Source organism: Callospermophilus lateralis, chromosome 17 (assembly GCF_048772815.1).
Source record: "Callospermophilus lateralis isolate mCalLat2 chromosome 17, mCalLat2.hap1, whole genome shotgun sequence".
Classification (NCBI taxonomy): Eukaryota; Metazoa; Chordata; class Mammalia; order Rodentia; family Sciuridae; genus Callospermophilus; species Callospermophilus lateralis.
In genome coordinates this window covers 2,038,873-2,051,405 of record NC_135321.1, presented here as the reverse complement: position 1 = coordinate 2,051,405, position 12,533 = coordinate 2,038,873, and the positions used below count along the sequence as shown (strand labels likewise).

At 44.8% G+C, this 12,533-nt stretch overlaps 1 protein-coding gene across 7 annotated transcripts in view; it reads left to right on the top strand.

Moving 5' to 3' along the window:
* Positions 1-12,533, top strand: part of Znf236 (zinc finger protein 236) — a 103,759-nt gene that overhangs the window by 8,204 nt on the left and 83,022 nt on the right. For 6 of the 7 annotated variants that reach the window (XR_013154544.1, XR_013154543.1, XM_077105599.1 and 3 more), the window contains exons 2-5: positions 559-701; positions 2,006-2,170; positions 9,297-9,475; positions 10,902-11,026. Coding sequence is in view for 5 of the 7 variants with exons in the window: in XM_077105599.1 (XP_076961714.1) it covers positions 559-701; positions 2,006-2,170; positions 9,297-9,475; positions 10,902-11,026 (612 nt within the window). In the remaining 2 variants the exon portion in view is untranslated. Of the gene's footprint in view, positions 1-102; positions 156-558; positions 702-2,005; positions 2,171-9,296; positions 9,476-10,901; positions 11,027-12,533 lie in introns of those variants that run through there. The other variant, XM_077105596.1, reaches the window with a different exon arrangement.

Below are 12,533 nucleotides of genomic sequence, written 5' to 3'. Positions count from 1 at the left end.
AGAAGAGTGTGGTGGAGGAAAGCAGCCCACATGGTGACCAGAAAGGGGACACACAGAGACACTCCACTCACCAGAAACAAAATATATATCCAAGGACTCATCCCCACTGCCCGCCTCCTTCAGCCACACGCTACCCACCTTCAGCTACCACCTAGGTAATCCCTGTTAGGGGACTCACTTGATGATTGGGTCAAGGCTGTTATAATCGAATCATTTCTCCTCTAAACCTTCATGCACTGTCTCACACGTGAACTTTTGGAGACACCTCACATCCAAACCATAGCAGCCTTCGAGACCAGCATGCATGGTTTCAAGTCACAGGTTTCTAGAAATCTTATGATGATTCTCTTATCTTGTATGTCAGCTATCTCAGATTGCTCATTTCTAACTTTAAAACAAGTTCATTGTAAAAAATTTGTGCATTATTAATTTCCTCTCACATCTTTTGTAGATCTCTGGTATGGGTTGGTTTTTAAATAATAATCAAATAATTTAATTTTGTTTATGTAATGAGAATAACACCTGGTATTTATTGTCTGTATGTACACAATTGTGTAGATGGGATGTTACCACTGAACGCGGAGAACATTGATGATGACTGTCCAACTCCAAACTTCCACAAATGTGAGATCTGCCTGCTGTCCTTCCCAAGAGAGGCTCAGTTCCAGCGCCACATGAGGGAGCATGAGCGGAATGACAAGGTATGTGGGCCTGAAGCTGGAGGACTGGTAAGAATCGACATGTAAAGGACGACTTCTTAAAATTAGGTTCCTAAGTCATAGAACATTTTATATTGTCTAAACATTTTGGCATCTTTTTAAGAGATTGTCATAGTGAATGAGTCTATCGAAGTTATTTATAAGTGAACAATTTATTTATTAAATATGACTTTTTTCTGTAGTTTCAATATCTAATGTGACTAAGTGCAGATTTGGTGTATTTTAAATGTTTTTCTGCAGCAGGAAGTTTTACCCTTATGTGCTTTTGAAAGGCATTCTAGATGTTTGATTGATTGATTCATTGATTTTTGCAATATTGAGGATTGAAACTAGGGCCTTGAACATTGAGGTAAGCACTGAGCCATATCCCAGTGCTTTTTAAAAATTTGAGACAGGGTCTTTCTAAGTTGCCCAGGCTGGCCGTGCAACTGTGGTCCCCCTGCCTCAGACTGAGTAGCTGGGGTTACGGTGTGCATTGTCAGGCCTGGATTGCATCCCGATGTTTTTGAGTTCTAGCAGGAGCAACACCACCTGGTGGGTTGATTGGTTGGTTGGTTGGTTTTGGTGGGTGGGGTTGAGTCAGGGCCTATGCATGGTAAGCATGCCCTCTGCCACTAAGCTACAACCCAACCCCTGTACCATCCCCTTGTGGGTGTGCCAAGGATTCTGTGTAGTCATGGAAAAGGATTTGCCTGACGGTTGGAAATGGTAGTGGTGGTCATAGCTAAAAAGTGGTTGCTGATTCTTTTGTGGTAGGGCAGTGTAAGCTGGTGAACTGTGGGGACCAGGATCCTGGGTCGTCCTGGGCCACGGGAGGGCTGCCTCAGGCTCTTCTGGCCGAGCTTGGTGTGGCACAGAGGGAAGTCGGGCTCTGTGACCCCTGGGGGATTCTGCCCCTGGGAAGCAGCTCTGGCAGTCTGGAAAGGCAAGTGTGGCTTTCTGTGCTAGAGGTGGCTCTGTTGGCAGCGTGAGTGCTCAGAAAGGAAGGGGAGGGTGCTGCCTGCGGGCTGGAGCTTCTCCTTATCCAGTGCTGAGACTGTGACTGGCACATCTGCAGGCACTTCACCCCCAGTGCTGTCTGTGTATGCCATTGTTCTGCCATCCTTGCTGTCCTGCCAGTGGCTTTGCTGTGTCCCTCTGGATCTATTGACACAGGTCCCTGTGCAGCTGAGAAGTGTTTGGAAAAGGTCTGGATTGGTGCTGGCTGCTGTTTAGAAACACTAATTGAACAAGTATTTGTGGAAAGGTTGGGTTTCAGTGGCTTCTTTACTTTTTTCTCCAAATAGCCACATCGATGTGACCAGTGTCCGCAGACGTTCAACGTCGAGTTCAACCTGACTCTCCATAAGTGCACCCACAATGGGGACGACCCCACCTGCCCCGTGTGCAACAAGAAGTTCTCCCGGGTGGCAAGCCTCAAGGCACATCTCATGCTGCACGAAAAGGAAGAGGTACTGTCCTATCCTGAGCTCAGGGCCAAGTGCTCCTGCTGGTCAGCAGGGTTTTACCTGTGGACTGGGGTGTGTGTGTGTGTGTGTGTGTGTGTGTGTGTGTGTGTTGGGGATTGAATCCAGGGGCACTTTAACACTGATCCACATCCTCAGCTCTTTTATAATGTTTTGTTTTGAGACAGGGTCTTTCTAAGTTGCTTAGGGCCTCACTAATTTGCTGAGACTGGTCTTGAACTTGCCGTCCTCCTGCCTCAGCCTCCTGAGTTGCTGGGATTACAGGCTTGTAACACTGCATCTGGCTACATATGAACCAGGTTTTTTTTAAAAAAATTATTTTTTCTAATTTATTAAATATGACAGCAGAATGCATTTCAATTAATAAGTAAGCCAATCCCCAAAACCCAAATGCCGTATGTTTTCTTTGATATGCTGATCATTTCAATTCATAGTACACATATAGAGCACAATTTTTCATGTCTCTGGTTGTATACAAAGTAGAGTCACTCCATTCATGTCTTCATACATGTACTTGGGGTAATGATGTCCATCTCATTCCACCATCTTTCCTATTCCCCTGCCCCCTCCCTTCTTCTTCCTCTGCTTTGCCCTATCTAAAGTCCCTCCATCCTCACACGCTACCCCCCCACCCCCATCCCCACATGGATTGGCATCTACATATCAAAGAAAACATTTGGTTTTTTGGGATTGGTTTACTTCACTTAGCATGATATTCTCCTACTCCATCTACTTACCTGCAAGTGCCATTATTTTATCCTCCTTTAATGCTGAGTAATATTCCATTGTGTATATATACCATGGTTTCTTTATCCATTCAACTACTGAAGAGCACCTAGGTTGGTTCCACAGTTCAGCTATTGTGAATTGTGCTGTTATAAACAATGTTGGTAAAATGTTGGGTAAAAACTGAGGAGGGGGATAGCTGGGTCAAATGGTGTTTCCATTCCAAGTTTTCCAAGGTATCTCCATACCACTTTCCATATTGATTGCACCATTTGCAGACCTACCAGCAATGTATGAGTGTGCCTTTCTCCAACACTTTGATGTTTGTATTCTTAATAGCTGCCATTCTAACTGGAGTGAGATGAAAACTTAAAGTAGTTTTGATTTGCATTTCTCTTGAACATTTTTTCATGTGTTTGTTGATTGATTATATATCATGTCTGTTTAGTTCCTTGGCCCATTTATTGATTGGGTTATTTGGTTTTTTTGGTGTTAAGATTTTTGAGTTCTTTATATATCCTAGAGATTAGTGCTCTATCTGATGTGTGCAGTAAAAATTTGCTCCCCAAAAGTAGGCTCTCTATTCACCTCACTGATTATTTCTTTTGCTGAGAAGAAGCTTTTTAGTTTGATTCATACCATTTATTGATTCTTGCTATTAACTCTAAAGCTATGTCTTATTATGGAAGTCAGGGCCTAATCTGACATAATGATATAATGACTTTTTTTTTTTTTTCTATTAGGAGCAGGATCTCTGGTTTAATTCCTAGGTCCTTAATCCAGTTTGAGTTGAGTTTTGTGCATGGTGAGAGATAGGGGTTTAATTTCATTTTGTTGCGTATGAATTTTCAGTTTTCCCAGAACAATTTGTTGAAGAGGCTATCCTTTCTCCAATATGTTTTTGGTGCCTTTGTATAATATGAGATAACTGTATTTGTGTGGGTTTATCTCTGTGTCGTCTATTCTGTACTCTCGGTCAACAAGTCTATTTTGGTGCCAATACCATGCTGTTTTGTTATTATTGCTCTGTAGTATAGTTTGAGGTCTGGTATAGTGATGCCACCTGCTTCACTCTTTTTGCTAAAGATTGCTTTAGCTCTTTGGGTCCCTTATTTTTCCAGATGTATTTCATGACTGCCTTTTCTATTTCTATGAGGAATGTCATTGGGAATTTGATTGGAATTGCACTAAACCTGTGTAGTGCTCTTGGTAGTATGGTCATTTTGACAATATTAATTCTGCCTGTCCAAGAACAAGAGAGATCTTTCCATCTTCTAAGGTCTTCTTTAATTTCTTTCTTTAGTGTGTTGTAGTTTTCATTGTAGAGGTCTTTCATCTCTTTCATTAAGTTGAATCCAAGTATTTTATTTATTTATTTATTTTTTTGAGGCTATTATAAATGGGGTAGTTTTCCTAGTTTCTCTTTCAAAGGATTTGTCACTGATGTTCGTAAATGCTTCTGATTTATGGATATTGATTTTATATCCTCTACTTTGCTGAATTCATTTATTAGTTCGAGAAGTTTTCTGGTGGAATTTTTTGGGTCTTCTAGGCATAGAATCATATTATTGGCAAATAATGATAAATTGAGTTCTTCTTTTCCTATCCATATCCCTTTATTTTCTTTTGTCTAATTTCTCTGGCTAGAGTTTCAAGAACTATGTTAAGTAGAAGTGGTGAAAGAGGGCATCCCTGTCTTGTTCCAGTTTTTAGAGAGAATGCCTTCAAATTTTCTCCATTTAGAATGATGTTGGCCTGGGGCTTACTATAGACGGCTTTTACCATGTTGAGATATGTTCCTGTTAGCCCTAGTTTTTCTAGTGTTTTGAACATGTCAGAGTGCTGTATTTGTCGGATGCTTTTTCTGCATCTGTTGAGATGATCATTTGATTCTTATCTTTAAGTCTATTGATGTGGTGAATTACATTTATTGATTTCTGTATGCTGAGATGACTTTGCGTCCCTGGGATGAACCCCACTTGATCGTGTTGCATGATCTTTTTGATATGTTTTTGTATTTGATTTGCCAGAATTTTATTGAGAATTTTTGCATCTATGTTCATTAGAGACATCGATCTGAAGTTTTCTTTCTTTGATGTGTCTTTGCCTGGTTTTGAAATCAGGGTGACATTGGCCTTATAGATTGAGTTTGGAAGTGCTGCCTCTTTTTATATTTTGTGAAATAATTTGAGGAGTGTTAGTATTAGTTATTCTTTAAGGGTCTTGTAGAACTCAGCTGTGTATCCATCAGGTCCTGGGCTTTTCTTGGTTGGTAGGCTTCTGATGGCATCTTGTGTTTCATTGCTTGAAATTGATCTGTTAACTTGTGTATATCTTCCAGATTCAGTTTGGGCAAATCATATGACTCTAGAAATTTGTCTGCCTTCGATATTTTTATTTTATTGGAGTACAAGTTTTCACAATGATTTCTAATTGTTGTCTATTTCTGTAGTGTCAGTCATGTAGTTCCTTTTTCATCACGGATGTTAGTAATTTGAGTTTTCTCTCTTCTTCTCTTCGTTAGCATGGCTAAGAGTTTATCAATTTTGGTTATTTTTTTTCCAAGAACCAATGTTTTTTTCCAAAATTTTCAATTGTTTCTTTTGTTTCAATTTCATTGATTTCAGCTCTGATTTTAATTAGTTCCTGTCTTCTACTGCTTTTGGTGTGGATTTATTCTTCTTTTTCTAGGGCTTTGAGATGTAGTGTGAGGTCATTTATTTGTTGACTTTTTCTTCTTGTAAGGATGAACTCCATGCAGTGAACTTTCCTCTTAGTACTGCCTTCGCATGAACTAGAACTAGTGTCCCATGAACTAGAACTAGTTTTATACAGATTTCCAAATTCTAATAGTTATTTTTAAATAATCTCAGTTAATCTGCAGGTCACTGATGAGTGTCTGATTTTCTGATTTGGTCATTACTGTAGGTGGAGCCATCAACTCTTTTTGAGTGTGTGTGATGCTGGAGGTGGAACCCAGGGCCTCTTATGTCCTAGGCAAATGCTTTACCCCTGAGCTACATCCCAGCCATGTGCAGGTGATGAGGTAGAGCTTGGGTGGGCAGCTGCACTTCTCTTAGCCCAGTGTGGCTGCACAGGCCAAGAGCAGAACTTTCATGCTCTGTGTTCTTTGGAGATGCTTTTCAAAATTTGCTGTGATTTCATCCACAGTGGGGCTTGCAGTCCTTCCTGTCCACTCCATTTGCTGGGGTTCCTTTTGCTGTTGTCTGGGGGCTGTGCCTGGAAGCTCTGGGAGTGGCACTCTTGAGTGCTTCCTGGGGTCAGCACAGACCACAGAAGGGATCCAGTGCAGCAGTGAAAGCTACTCATAAAAGAGGCAGAAAGTTGACTTAAAATACCTCTTCTTACTATACCTGAACATATGTTCTTAGGAACATGGTTCACCTTTTAGCTGTAGGTGCTACACTCTTAGAACACCGTAGGCTGATGTTTCCATAGAGCTCTATTGAAAGGAGTAGTCTGAAAACCAGAGTGGTCAGTAGTCTATCAGAATAAATCTCAAACTCGAGAAGTCAGCCAAAAGAGTGAGCACAGCTCCAGTCACTTAGGAATGGTTTCCTGAAAGGCACTTTATTGTTGAGGTTCAGTGTTTACTGAGTCATCACTTCCTGTAAGGGGCTGCAGGGGGTGTGGGGATAGCACACTCAGACACACCTGCTCCTGGGGGCTGTGCACACACCTGTGCTGTCTGGGCAGCGCTGCAGTGAACAGTGACATGGAGAGGGCCCAGGATGCCACGAGGGCAGCTTTCTGTGTTCTGATCCGGGTCTCGGGCTGCGGGTACCATCTGAAGTCCAGAGATGGGTGCTTCTGGAGAGCGAGAATGGCTGCTGGGAAAGCTGGGCAGGAAGGGCAGTGTGGCCCAGGGGCTTGCAGGGCAGCCTAGAAAGGGGAGGCCCTGGGGCTCAGGTGGGTAAAGGTGACTGCCCAGCCAGGGACCTGGGCGGCAGGGAGCGCGACCTGTGCAGATTGCATGCTCTGGCTCCTTACAGATGCCCATCTTGAGCAGGTTGAGGTTGATTTGGATGCTGTACATTTGCCCTGGTGACCTACTGGCCACTCAGCATCATCACTGTTACCTCAACAGTCTGTTTCAAGGGAGATTGGTGTTATCTCTAGTGCGGAGAATATCTCGAAGTGAGGGCTGTGGTCCCTGTGCTGTGCATGCGTTTTGGGTCTCCTGCCTGGGACTTCCTCAGGTGTGGCCCAAGTGCAGAGCTGGAGGAAGGTTCTGACTCCTTTGGAATGCTGGTGGAGAGCAGAGGGACAGTGGTGGCCCATCTTGGCTCTGACCAGGGATGCTCAGCCCTGCTTTCCAGCCTGGTGAATCGGGCACACGCCAGCATTTTCACAATACAGAATGGACTTGTGGCGTGTTTGCACATATATGAAAACACGACTGGAATGTGCCCTCCTCACGCTCCCTGTGCTCCCCTCCTCCCCAGCACTGTCGGCTCTGCTCTGCTCTTGTGGAGTCATCAGATGCTTCTGAGGAACATCTGACAGTATCCATGGAGACAGTCCCTGAGATACGTACCCCTGGTCCTTTGGTACAGCAGCTAGTGAAGAGGACAGATGTGAGCAGAGCGTGAGAGAGTAAGGCCGGGAGGGTAGATGTGAGGGTCAAGTTCAGCTTTGTACTTTGAAAGAGAGACGTGGGGGGATGTTTGTTACGAGGACGAGCATTTCCTTCTGCCCAGCATGCAGGGATGAAGAGAGGGCAGGCCTTTTCTGTAGAGATGCAGTAAGGGAAGATACAGATAATTGCTTCCTTTTTGGCAGAATCCTAGAGTAAATTTTCTTTATTATCAGCACATCACTAACAACCTAGTAATTAATTATTTTCTTCAATTATTATATAATAATGCTAATTTAAAGTCATTTAAGTTTAAATCATTGTTGGACTGCTCAAAGTATTTTATTCATCCTTGTCATTTCCTGAAGCATAATTCTAGGTAGGATCAGTTACAATGGCCTGATTGTAACAAGGTTTGCATACGTTTACAAAACGATATCCATAGTAATTAGAAGAAATTTGAATGGAGAGAAATGCAATTTCAATTTTTTTTTTTTGTAGTTGTAGATGGATGAAATAATGCCATTATTTTATTTGTATATGGTGCTAAGGATTGAACCCAGCGCCTCACACATGCTGGGCAAGCACTCTGCCTCTGAGCTACAGCCTCAGCCTGAGAAATGCAATTTTTTTTTCTTTTAATTTGGAAGTAACCACTTATGTTCATTGACAGATTAAACTCACTTTTTCATGTTTGGACAGTTTGTTTGGAGGGACTATAAATACTAGCATAAATCATTTAAGGAAATGATATATTATGGAACTGCATGTGGGTACATGACTGGAGCCTGTGCCAGGCTAAGGGCCACTAGCGTGGCTGCCGAGCACTGGCTTTGTACCACAGTGCATCTTCTGCGACGATCCCAGCACAGTGGGTTTTGTCATGGTCTCCCAGGCTACTACAGCCTGTCCCCAGCACACTGCAGGGAAGGTGGACTTACCTGCGGCTTGTGTGGGCCAGTGCTGGCCAGCTGCAATGGAGCAGCAGTAGGAATAGCACCAGCAATCCCCCAGCAGGTGAGGTGCATTACTAAAGAGTACCCAAATATAGTTAACTTAGTGTTTTTCTTTTTGGTATGAGGGGTTGAACTCAGGAACAGTCTACCTCTATGCCCTATACCCAGCCCTTTTAAAAAATGTTTTGAGCAACGTCTTGCTAAATTGCCCAGACTGGCCTCGAACTTGTGATCTCCTGCCTCAGACTCCCCAGAAGCTGGATTACAGTGCACACCACTGTGCCTGGTGGTCAGTTCAGATCCTTAGTCTTTTTTTTTTTTTTTTTTGCGGTGGGCTTGTGCTGTCCTGTATTTTAGCCTGTTTCCTGGCACACACGCAGGGCAATTCAAGATCAGCTGTGCCCGTGGATCACACTGAGCAGAGGATGTTGTGTCTCCATTTGAAACCCCTGAGTCTTTGTTCTGTTTAAGTGGTATGCTAAAGCACAGTCTGTCCTTGAATTCTCTCCTGGCCCTGTTGTAGGTTGAAGTCATTCTGTTCCTTCGAGGTTTTGGGAACAGGTGGCTCAAACGCTAGCTGTTGAAGCCACATGGTATAGAGTTCATTTGTCTTAAAAATTGTCTTGTTTCCCCGTCCTTTTCTAGTCTTTCTCTTCCAATAAAGATGATTTTTATCCATTCAAATCTGGGCAGTGGTTATTATTTGAGATGTGAAAATAATGTTTGCTAGGAGGGAAGAATGTGTGTCTATTGACTGTTCAGGTGCCAGGTCTATTAGGGAGCAGTGGCTTGGCAGTGTCTGTCCCGCTCACAGCTGCATTTCTTCTTCCAGAACCTCATCTGCTCAGAGTGTGGGGATGAGTTCACGCTGCAGAGCCAGCTGGCCATCCACCTGGAGGAGCACCGGCGGGAGCTGGCGAACACCCGTAGCCACACCTGCAAGTCCTGCAAGGAGGAGTTCGAGACCTCAGCAGAGCTGAAGGACCATGTGAAGACTCACTATAAAGTTAGGTATGGACTGTTCTTTGAGCTTGGTAGAATTCTGAACCTGGCCTTCTTTGCCATGATGGATGAGAAGTACATACTGTGCCCCAAGTGAGACCACATGACAGTGTGGCACCAGACCACTGCTCCGCACACCTGGTTCAGGTCCACGGTAGTGCAGGTCACTGGGAAGGTCAGTGGGAGGTGCCAGCCATGGTGTAAAAGCTGTAGAACAGGTTCGGCTCTGCGTTTGTGGGCTGATCTGCTGCTTTTATGATGCATTCGCTTCTATTAGCGTGTTACTCAGATGAGGCTTAGCATTGGTGTTTTTGATGTTTCTTCTAAAGGTTTTGGAGGTGACTGGGGATGTCCAGGTGGTAATTACACCTAGGCAGCCCTAGCTTCTAGGTCTTTGCAGATTGAGGGATGAACCAGGCAGCTGAGGCTGTGTCCTTAGGGAGCTGTCCTTTATAGGACCACGTGAAGGGGTCAGTCAAGGTGAGCGCCGTCAGGTCGTCTGATCAGAGCGAGGCAGCTCTTTGACCCGGGTCTCCTAAGGAGGGCTTTTGAAGGAACGGGCAGGACTACACAAAGGGCAGCCAGCCTGCCGGGAGGGTGTGCAGAATCCTAGCCTGAGCTTCCTGGGTTGAGAGCAGGAAGGAGGCCAGGCTGGTGCGTGCCCCTGCAGAGGGCAGGCATGGGGGTGTGAGGGAGGCCACTGTCCCAGGAGTCAGGGTTCTCATTCCTGAGGGTGGCCCTTAGAAGACTTTACCCACAGGCCAAGGCTGACCAGGCCACTGGGAAAGGACACTGCTGTCTGTGATGAGAAGGTGGCTGGAAGTTGAGAGGGGTGTTTCATAATAAAGCCAGTGACTTGGAGAGGGTCTTGAAGGATCCATTGTGACTTCTGAGTTTCAAATCTGTGCACTTAGGAGCCTCTGGGTCCTGATGTGGAAAGGGGAGGTTGGAAAGAATCAGAGTACTTTGTTGGATGGGTCAGGCTGGAGCTTCTGGCCAGCCAGTCACGAGGCCAGGCCAACAGAGCCCCCGTCCAGGGCTGGAGTTCAGAGGGGTGGCCAGGTTGTGGGAGTTCCAGGTGGAAATCATCAGAGTCCATACACTAGGAAAGCAAGCAGACTGCAGGAGGTGGCGTGCAGTTGGTGTCCCCATGGAAATCATACCTGCCAGTGTCTCCATATTTGACCATGCCAGGCAGAACCTGTGCCTGCCAACTGCAGTGTCCAGACCTGCAAAAACCAAGTTTCTCTTTTCAATAGAAATAGAAAAAATGAAGTTCATGATATTGGATTCAAAAAACTAGGGTGTGTGTGGACATGACTGACCTCTAGAACCTGTTTGCATGACCCGCCCGCTGGCCGCCTGGCAGTGTTTTCACTGTGAACCTGTAATGTAAAGGAGATAATCTAATGAGCACCTTCCTCTCTCACACTAGGGTGTCTGGAACCAGGTCTTATAACCGGAATGTTGACAGGAGTGGATTCACATATTCATGTCCACACTGTGGAAAGACGTTTCAAAAGCCAAGTCAGCTAACGCGACATATAAGGATACACACAGGTATGAGAAACACTTGTTTTGGGATGATGTATTATGTGGCTTGGAGGAAAGAAAATGCCCCTCAGAGATGGCTCAGCTTGTAATCTAACCCTGGCTCATCCATAGCCTGCTGTGTAATTTTGGTGAAATTACCTAATTTTTCTCTGACTTAATTTTCTTATGTGAAAAATGTGGACATAACATCTGTCATGTAATTTTCCTAACATATAAATGAAAAACTACCTGAAGTGCTCATAGAAAGTACTTGGTATATTGTGGCTGCCATTAGTTGGGAGTTGATGTTATTACTGTTATCTTTGGTGTGATATTTATTAACTTATTTAATTCAGGAATATCTGTTATATGTCAGGTGTGACACTGGACCAATGGGGCGTAGCTCATTGGGGGAGTGCTTAGCATGCACAAGGTCCTGGGTTCAGTCCCCAGTACTGTAGGGTAAAAATACAATATGAAAGATATCCGAGGTATGCTGTTAAGTGTGAATTAACCAAGAGCATGCCGAGCGCTGGGTCTTCTTACTATGATAACTCTGCCTTTGCCAACCAGGCCATAAAATATCAGAGTAATGAAAATGTTTCTTTATGTCCTGCTCATTTGCTAGCTTTGCTTGAGCATTCAAACCTGAGCATAGCATTCACAGCCAAACACTCCACTGTTGGGTAAGACAGAGTCAGTGGGGAGACGGAGTCAGTGGGGGAGATGGAGTCAGTGGGGGAGACGGAGTCAGTGGGGGAGACGGAGTCAGTGGGGGAGACACAGTCAGTGGGGAGACACAGTCAGTGGGGAGACACAGTCAGTGGGAAGACCAGGACAAACCTGTGGATACTTAACGTGAGTGGGCAGAGTAGCCCTTTGCTGTCCTGCTTGGAGCGCCCTTCACAGTGCCAGAGCACGGCCCTTACACCTGCCTAGGGGCTGTTGTTCGTGTTACTTCTTCCCTCCCCAGGGTTTTGGCGAGCGCCTGTTGTGTCTTGGAAGGGTTCAGATGTCAGAGCTTGTTTATGTCGGGACCAAGTGGGTATTTTCAGAGTAGCAGCTTGTGTTTATCCTGTAGCGCAAGGGAGAGAGAAAGTAAGTCTTTGGAATGGTAGGTAGTGCATTTGTATTTGTAGAAATTAAATTTTATTTTATCTCCCTTAAAGTTTTAATTAACAAAAAATAGTTTGAAAGTGTTATATACCTTCCACAGAGTGGAGCCAGGTAGAATCCTCATGCCACCATCAGATGCCTTCAACAGTTCAATATCTGCCCCTTTCAGATTTCCTTCATAAATACATGTGTCACACCAGAGGTCCACGCACATGCCTGTCCACGCCTTCACCACACATATGCTCTTCCTGTCCTCTGGGCTGCCTGGAGGACTGGGGGGCAGCATGTCCATCCTCTGGCAGGCTCAGGTCGGCCCGCTTCATCAGCTCACCCAGGCTGGCCCTGGAAGGAGGTGGTGGTGATCACTGCCCTTGTGGTCTAAGGAAAGGACACGACGGTCTGGGCTTGGTATCTCCAG